At 40.6% G+C, this 9,214-nt stretch overlaps 1 protein-coding gene across 2 annotated transcripts; it reads right to left on the reverse strand.

Moving 5' to 3' along the window:
* Positions 1-1,779: 1,779 nt before the first annotated feature.
* LOC123398613 (diaminopimelate epimerase, chloroplastic) lies at positions 1,780-8,583 on the reverse strand. 2 transcript variants are annotated; one of them, XR_006610220.1, is made up of 11 exons: positions 8,228-8,583; positions 7,895-8,062; positions 7,119-7,189; positions 6,870-6,927; positions 6,148-6,327; positions 5,248-5,332; positions 5,110-5,169; positions 4,769-4,842; positions 4,567-4,683; positions 2,407-2,463; positions 1,780-2,172 (listed from the first exon to the last, which is right to left on the reverse strand). XR_006610220.1 is itself a non-coding variant. In XM_045093067.1 (10 exons), exons 1-9 carry the CDS (start codon positions 8,468-8,470, stop codon positions 4,567-4,569), a joined length of 1,056 nt encoding a protein of 351 aa, XP_044949002.1. In that variant the 5' UTR covers positions 8,471-8,583; the 3' UTR covers positions 1,780-2,172. The 2 variants fall into 2 exon arrangements, 1 of the variants encoding a protein (XP_044949002.1); XM_045093067.1 differs by lacking the exon at positions 2,407-2,463.
* Positions 8,584-9,214: the final 631 nt, after the last annotated feature.

Genomic DNA, 9,214 nt, shown 5'->3' on the forward strand with positions numbered 1-9,214 from the left:
ATTCCGCGGTAGTTAGTACAACTTTGAACATCCCCTTGTTCTTAAAGATTGGTACTAAAATACTCCGCCTCCATTCTTCGGGCATCTTGTTTGACCGAAAAATGAGGTTGAAAAGCTTAGTTAGCCATACTATCGCTATGTCTCCAAGGCCTCTCCACACCTCGATGGGGATACCATCAGGACCCATCGCTTTGCCTACTTTCATCCTTTTTAACGCCTCCTTAACCTCACACTCCTGAATACGTAGCACAAAGCACATGCTGGTATCATCAAAGGAGTCGTCTAGCTCAATGGTTGAGCTATCAACCTCTCCATTGTAAAGGTTGTCAAAGTACCCCCGCCTAAATCCTAAAGCGGAAGTCAGCAACCACAAGCTTATGTTGAGGGACAACACTCTCTCCAGGTATCGCTTTACAATCAATGCAAGCGCGTCTGTCTTCTCTTCTAGAGAGGACAAAATCAATCTGGCTAGAGTGTAGACCACTACTGAACGTCACTAGATGGGATTCTCTCTTCCTAAAGAGGGTGTTAGCTACAACCATGTCGTAGGCTAGAGCGAAGCTCAGGACATCTTCTCCTTCTTGGTTCCTGATGCCATAGCCAAAGCCCCCATGCACCCTTTCAAAACCTCTGTTAGATGTACCCACATGGCCATTGAGGTCTCCTCCTATGAAGAGCTTCTCACCAATAGGTACCCTCCTAACCAAGTCCTCCAGGCCTTCCCAGAACTCCCTCTTGGTGCTCTCATTGTGGCCTACTTGCGGGGCATACGCGCTGATAACATTGAGGACTAAGTCCCCAACTACCAGCTTGACAAGGATCATCCGGTCCCCTTGCCTCTTAACGTCCACAACTCCATCCCTAAGGCTCTTGTTGACCAAGATGCCTACTCCATTGGCAGAACACCAGTGCTACAAAATGGAGAGAGCATTGGCAGGGTGAATCCTGATCACAGTGTTCTGCAGCTTTGCTCAATTGTTCTTTGACGAATCTACAAGTAAATGTTTTGTAAATCTAGCAATCAAAAGTTCAAACAGGGAATCCAAGGCATCACATGTCAAAATTTTATGGCGATGGTCTAAATCCGAATGGTCACATGACTACTAAAATATGAGCACACTCGAGTGCAACGATATGATGCATGAGTGATGTTAAGTATAATAGTGCTTGAGAGAAAGAAATGAGAAAACAAGGAAAGACTTTCCGAGCAGGGAGGAGCAAACGGGTCCAAACCAAGTCCCACGCTTGTCTTCAAGTGAAATTACAGCAAATGCAAACAAGAACAACAAATTCACCAACTTGTATGATGTTATTTCTTTTTTCTTTCTGGACATAGTCATATCAGTTGGTTTGGGTGAAATTCTTTTCACACATTCTAAATATATGCAGGGGCCGGGTACATAGCAGTTGCATCTAACCAGTCAAGTTCAAAACAACTGATCAGATGATAGATCCACGATACTAGAAATGTTAACTAGCAAACATGGATTACTATCCAACATATCTTGGAGATAAGGAACACTTATTCAGTATTCTTTCCTACATATATAGTTATAGTTGTGAATTAACAATGACTAATAACCCCATATGGATGATATGGAAGCATAGAAACACGTGTGTTTTGATCATGTAACCCCATCGCTTGTTGTGCTTGTTGACAGGATCAAGGATGAGTCCAGATGCTGGGCAAGGGCCGGGGCCAAAGGGCTCAGGGTAGCCTTGCCACCATCTTGCGCTTTCTCGAAAAAAGAAAAAAAGAATGACTAATGACCCATGACGTCAGCAATCAGAAGCCCATTCATATAACAACTTCCTGATAATACCAAATCTCGCCAATTAACAGGTAAGCCCAATCATTCTGCAGTAAATCAAGGTAAATTTGTAGAGAACAATATTCAAGTTATGCATAGGCAGCCCACTTATTAGCAAATAAAGAAGACAGGGCAGATCCATAACCCAGCACAGGGTTCTAACATGATACTGAAGGAGTACAAAAGGTTAAAATGTAAAGTACACCTAAAATGCTTCCAAAAAAAGCCTCTAGTACTGCCAATAGCATTCCCTCGTTTTTGCCCACAGTAACGGAGTGACACTGGTACCAGGAAAGTGGTTTGAGAGACCTTATTTTTAGGCTCTGAGTTAAGTAAACCCTTCCATCTTCGTCCCCAGCACCTAAAAAAGTTTGGCAAGTACAATAAAAAAAGAGTGATAAGACTTTGCATGTGTAATGTCAACTCATGAATTATGGCAAACTAGTGCAACAGCATCATGGTTTAGAGAAGGACTTGTAACATAATGAAATACGTATACTATGTTAAATATTAGGTCAGAGAAACATCTTCATTTCACTTAAATAAGTACTAACTTGTGCATGGCATTACAACTATCAATCAGTACCCTCCTTGCCTGTTTTGACTCTGGTTAACCGTGGTTTTGTCCTACGTAGGCGCCACCTCAGCTCCTCTTCAAGTCAGCACCTCGCAACAAACTTGAGAACTTATTTTCTCTTAAACTATTGCTCAGTTCTGACTGGAAATTTAACGGTAGAGTCAGGGGATCATGTTTGATTTTCTGTAATGTTTTCTGAATTGTTTTCAGGGCAATTTGATTTTTTTAGCCAAAATTTGAACCAAAAACTTTAGGACTCATTTTCTCCGAAACTATTGCTAGGTCTGGGCTGGACTTCTTAACAGTTCTTTCAGAGGACCTTGAAAACACGGATAGGTACTGACCTGTCGTGTTTGTATCAATGTCTAGAACTGAAGTGCTGAATTGCTCGTATCTGTTTGCTATCTATGTCTAGAACTTAAGTTCTGAACTGCCACCTATGCTATGTAATACAAACTTTTTTATGTTTGGTTGTTGGCTTGTTGATTGCTCACTGCTTGACATCGTTTTACACTTGTTGTTGGCTGTCGCTAGATGGGAACATGGAAATTGGAACTTGGAGTGCAGATCAATGCTTCAAACTATCAAAGGTGATGTAATGATGTACTGTTGAACCTTCCAATTTTCATTTATTCAGGGTTTGTTCGGACTGGAGGTAAAGAAAACAGATTTAACCTACAAAAGTACAGGGATTGAGTTGCCGCGTGTGGTGCAAACCTACTGGGATCTAAAACTGACGAATAAAAGAAGTGGGGTGTTTGAGCCATGAGCGAGATAACTGCGCGAACCAGCTTTTCTCGTGGTGTTCCTTTGCTACAAGTGGATGTTTTGTTTCCATAAAAAGTATAGGATAGGAAAACCTTCCTACGGAATGAGCACTGTGATTCCTTTGAAACGAACGCCGTTGAAGGAAATAAAACCAGAGGAATCTAAACCTACAAAATTCCTCCACTTCACCCGTGAACCGAATGGAGCCTCAAAGTTACAATATTTACATTGTTCAGGCTTGGAGGCTTCGGTATGTTTAGGACAAGAGCAAACAACAAGGTAATCTGATGTTCCTAGCAACTATACATTTATTTGTGATTTTAAATAGTAAAATGTATCCTCGTACATGGGCTTCTAAAAATGACAAATTTATGTATCCTTATCGCCCCAATACCAATACGTGTATCCGTATCAGTGCCTCATTGCAGAGGACCATATTGTATTTTCTGTATTTCAGATTTTTCTGGACAGTTAATTTGAGTCAAAATTTGAAGCAACGAACTTCATAACTGATGTTCTCCTAAACTGTTTATCAATTTGGGCTGAAATCTAAACATGCTGATATGGAGAGAATCTGAGGTGGTGGCCACGTAGGAATAAACCGTGATCAACCACAGTCAAACAGGCAGGGGGGGGGGGGGGTCTTTGAGTTGCTCTGAGAGTTGGAGGTTGTACTTCAAAACAAAAGCCTGAGTGGGGTAATATGGGCTTCTAATGTGCCGAGTAATAAACAAGTTGTGATATACTTAATGAAGAATTATTAACAAAAGGGCTAGCTATAACTTATTTTAAGTATTTCCTAAAAATATATAAAACACCATAAACAACTATATTGAGAAGTCTTTGATGACAGCAGCCTAGTAACCTGCTGTAATCGTCTCCTCTGAGACTGACTTCCCCTCTTTTCAATACAAAGAAAAGCACATCTCTGCGTTTTCTCGAAAAACAGCAGCCTAGTAGCCTATTACTCTTTCACAAGAACAGTGAGGGAGGACCCTACTGTAATTGCATATTCCTTCAGGAGGCTACAGGTTAGACATTCCCTTGTAATTCCTAACTCTGTAACTATAGTTTCTCAAGTAAAATTGTCAAAACGGTGACTTGCCCTATCAGATTTTGTGTTGCCCTAATAATATTTCCTAGTCAGGATCAAGGAATGCATTTTCAACAAACACATATTAATGGAGTATAGACAACAGAAAATATAAAGTTTGGTTAAATCAACACGCATGACCTTCAAGATAGTAATAGACTCGCTACAAAGAATAAAATAATCTTGCCATTCAGAAGGTCCTAGCAAAACAAAGAAACATATATTTGGTGCACGCTGATTATGATGAGTTGTGTAATAAACTTCTAAATATTTTCTTAAATCTTAGGTCCTCATAGAGCAGCTACCAGCAAACTGACCTAGTGTACAATAGATCCGTAGAAGACAGCCTCCGCAGGACCAGTCATGTAAACATGATTGTTATCCTCCCTCCATTCAATTTCCAATGGCCCACCAGGCAAATCAACTATACATTTCTGCATCACAACAAAAAATAAACACTAACGCATAAGTTAAAGCAAGGTAACATTGACAGTGTAAACAAAATAATAAGGTACAGACCCGTTCAGCTCGGCCCTCAAGAACAGCTGCAACAACAACTGCACAAGCACCAGTCCCACAAGCAAGAGTTGCTCCTACAGTCCAGATCATAGAGTTTATTTTGTATATATCCACTACATGAAAGAAATGCCTGGAGATAAAAGGATATCTCACTGAAAATCATCAGACATTGCAGTTAATTACATTATTTACATTATGGGTTAATGTTTTGGAGGACCAAAAGATGTGTAACATTTTTAATTTTTTATAACAGATAATGCAATGAGGAAAGGATTTCTCATGTTCAAGCACAATGCATATCCTACAAAATTTAAGGAAGATCAAGGGGATATCAATTATACCAGCACCGCGCTCCCAAACTCGCATTTTGAGGTGTGAACGAGACAAGACCTGTACAAACTCTGCACAAAGAAACTTATTTAATGAGAACACAAATGCAAGGGCATTTGCATTAAGCATATAGCAGCATAAAAAGTTACCAGTGTTGGTCCGAGCAGGAAACATTTCATGATGCTCAAATTTGGGCCCAATATCACTAAGCTTCAGATCATCAACCTGCAGAACCTGTGGTCCAGATAATAAAATAATCAACTCATCTGAACAACTCAAGTAGGCTAATGTAAATATGATTGCTAGCAAATTTAGTCAATCAACATAGCAGTCTCTTCAGCTGTAGCAAAATACACAGCAGTCAGGTTGGTAGAGGCAATTTGTTACCAATATCTGCAAAAATGGACTTTGAAATGAGCAGTAACAATAGGCATCTTACAGAAACTTCCCTTGCAGTCAAAAGGCATACAGCATAGATGTTGTCACAAATTTATCAAAGAGAAAAACACTACTCCCTCCGTCCAAAAAGGCTTGTCCCAAGCTTGTCCCTCAAATGGATGTATCTAGCACTAATTTGATGCTAGATACATCCATTTGAGGGACAGGCTTTTTCGGACGGAGGGAGTAGGTAACGACTGGCAATAAACAAAATGGAATGCAAAGACAACCGGTCCCTCCCTGTTTCCAAAGACCACTGGTCCACTTTTTTTTTCCCTGAACGGACATTCACCAAAATTGTGTCATTTTGTATCAGAAGAAGGCAGAAAAGCTTGCAGAGCCAAAACAAAACAAAACAGAACTCCATATAAATTGCTACGCTATGTCTTTGCTACAAAAACCTTTTGGTCAAATAAAAAATTGGAGTTAGAACAGAGATGAAATTTGGTAGGCATAAAGAAATTTCTGAGCTTTGACAAAAAGCAATTTGAAAGAGAAGGAAATGATGTTGCAAACCTATTGTTGAGGAAAGGCAGGGTTTTTTTTCATTCGTATGGATAGAATAAAGCAAGGTTCAAAACATGTAAACAGATGATTCACAAATCCATTACCTTTAACTCTTTTGAACCAAACGTGACGCAATGAGGATTGCCCATGCTAACACAGGTTGCATGCCATGTTGACCCGTCAATTGCCAGTTCAGCTTGAACAACAGCTTCATTCCTGGTGGATGGCAGTTTTGTGGGAACATCTGGTCCATGCAGAATGGGTTGGCCCATATCAACCTTAACCTGGGAACAAGAAAAATATATTGGAATAAGTGATTATTGTCAACAATATAAGTCCAGAATTGGAGAACAACCATATCGACAAGAATGGGTGAATTGGTGCTTTCAAATTGGTAGGAAGGGAATACTCTCAAGGCTAACTGAGCCAAGAAAAGGCGCCAGGGGATTCAACAGTTTAAAGTGTACAAAAATAGCAAAACTTGGAAAATAATTAAGATTATAACAATCATTATGAAATGCTTATGCGTGATATTGTTCTTGCAGACACGCTAACATTGTGCAGGTTGTTACCAGATACTCAACAATGTTAGCATAAAAGTTTGTCGTGTTAGCAAACTGCAAGAGGCATGAAAGCTGAGGCAGGTTTAAAACAATCCTGAACCGCTGCAGAACCAGGAGCAAACCATAGCAGGCTGCTAGAGATGAAAACAAGTAGATTACCTTGCTCATGACTGAATAAGGTGAATGGAAAACTACAGCGGTGTATGGCTTCCAAATTTAACGACAACAATAGCAAATGACTAAACAAACTAAATGGCATTTACCTTTCCATCATCTTGTATTTCAGGGATAATTAATCCAGCCCCAGTATGAATTTTGAAGCTGAAACATGAGAATGTAACTTTAGGGGGCAATTAATATAATGGTTTATCTATATCACCAAATTTCCAGCACCCACAATATTAAACTGAGATTCTGATAAACATATTAAATCTATAGGTGGAACTTTCCTATCATTTCACTCCTAATTTAATTATCTACAGATATTGAAAAGTTGATGCATGAATTGGCACCTATGTGTTCCCTGAAGATTTTCAACCTCCGCTATAAAGCGAGCGAAGCAACGAACTCCATTGCCACACATCTGAAATATAAAATACATAATAGATGAAAACTACATATGAAATAACTCATGGTAACAAGATCCATAATAAACATCTTTTTAGCAAAAAATTGAGATGAAAAAGAACACCGCGCAGAACAAGTGAACAACAAGAAGAAAATAAACATAGCCAACTTTAATTCCATCTGGAAGGGAGCTCATTGACATGGCGTGAAGTGTACGACAAAAGTGCTGCTTTGTACAGTAGGATTCAAACATAATAGCACTTCCCAACCTATACAGTTCGTCAAGCTCACAATTTGACAAAAATGCAAAACATGCATATTACGCCGGGACATGTAAGGAAAACTGTAGATGATTCTAGATAGATCCTCAATATATTGGATAGAGTACGGACATACTCTAGATGGCCAACTTTATGATCTACTCCGTATTATGTAAGTAGACTAACAGTACTTGTATCAGTATACAGAAATGTGAACTATAAAACCAGCTATAGTCTATGGAGACTGGATTTGCAGGCTATAGTTTTCCCCACAACACTTCAAAGCATCACAGGAGCTTGTACAGCTACATCCTACATGTTTCCTTCTACGCACAATGCTCGTCGGCAAAGATGTCAGGGCAGAGAATGGTCATAACAGATATGAACATAATGCCGGACAACCCATAACTCATTTCCTATGGCCAAACGTTATTCGGTGATGTGATGAAACAGCGGCTCACCTCAGGCTCGCTGCCATCGGAGTTGAATATCCTCATAGTGTAGTCCGCACCGTTGATCCCCGGCATGACGAAGATGACGCCATCAGCACCAACACCAAAGTTTCTGTCGCACAGCTTCGCCGCCTCCTCTGGCGTCACCTTGGGCACTGCCGAATCCCTGTTGTCGACCTACCAATCCAACCAGAATCATCATCAAAATAACATAATTAAAAGTAGCAACAGCACAAAATCTAAAATGATAGCACGAATCGGTAGCAGCATGTCACCCCAAATGTATTCACGGCGTGTGGTAGCTTGAAATGAACAGAAAAACGAGAGAGGAAAAGGCATTACCATTATGAAGTCGTTGCCGAGGCCCTGGTACTTGACGAAGTGGAGGGCGCGCTCGGACTCGCGGCGCTCGAGGAACGAGGCGGCGGATGGCGACCTTGGGGTGGATACGGCCATCGAAGCGACGGCGCGGCGGGAGGGCGGAGTCCCACGGAACGGACGGAGGAGGCGACCGCCCGAGGAGGGGGCAGTGGAGGTGGTGAAGTTGGTGAAGTTGGATGTGACTCTGGCGGCGGCGGCGGACATGGCGACGAGTGCGAGAGCGGGGAGGGGTTTGGGGAAGGGTCACTGTCGCCGTCGCTGCCGGCTAATGACTGGGAGCTTTCAGCTCTATGCAAGCGGGCTCCACGTGAGACCTTGGCCCACTGCCATGGATAGCGAGGGTTATCTGGGTTGACGTGGCCCAGTTTTATTTTTTTGAACCCACTGCAAATCTCACGTTAGATTTTTTAGCTTGACAAATCAAACTTTTTTCATAACAAATCATATTATTTGAGAATTACTACCTCTATAAACAAATACAAAAGCGTTTACATTACTACTTTAGTGATCTAAATGTTCTTATATTTTTTTTATGAAGGGAGTACAAGTTTAATTCACAAGCAAAGTAAATCCATCTTGGTTCAATTTCTTCGTCAGGAAATTATCATATCACCAATATAATTTGCCATTAAAAGCGTCAGTTTTGCTATGCCAAAAAATCTGATGCCAAATTTAGTGTTTCCGTGTTCTTAGGGGATTTTTCTTCTTTTGAGTTGGCGGAAGGATCTTGACCCATCTCAAGAGAAGAAAAAGGTTAGGTTGTGCTAGTCCATTGTCAATTTATTCCTTCAAACTGTAAACAATATTCACATGTGGACTGGTCCAGACTTGTTTACAAACGGTGATACAAAAACTGACCATCCAATCATGTCCACTAAATATTTGTCCCCTATTTTCTGCGACCCTCGTAATAATAGTAGCAGATTAAATATTCGATGAGTGAAAATA

Source organism: Hordeum vulgare, chromosome 5H (assembly GCF_904849725.1).
Source record: "Hordeum vulgare subsp. vulgare chromosome 5H, MorexV3_pseudomolecules_assembly, whole genome shotgun sequence".
In the NCBI taxonomy this organism is placed as follows: Eukaryota; Viridiplantae; Streptophyta; class Magnoliopsida; order Poales; family Poaceae; genus Hordeum; species Hordeum vulgare.

What these genes read in the sequence shown, in the direction of transcription:
- LOC123398613 (XM_045093067.1), bottom strand. Translation starts at nt 8,470, where the DNA reads ATGTCCGCCGCCGCCGCCAGAGTCACATCCAACTTCACCAACTTCACC. An exon ending in TTGGTTCAAAAGAGTTAAAG is followed by an intron (nt 5,333 to 6,147) that starts GTAATGGATTTG and finishes TCTGGACCACAG; the next exon opens with GTTCTGCAGGTTGATGATCT. An exon ending in TCCTGCTCGGACCAACACTG is followed by an intron (nt 5,170 to 5,247) that starts GTAACTTTTTAT and finishes TTCTTTGTGCAG; the next exon opens with AGTTTGTACAGGTCTTGTCT.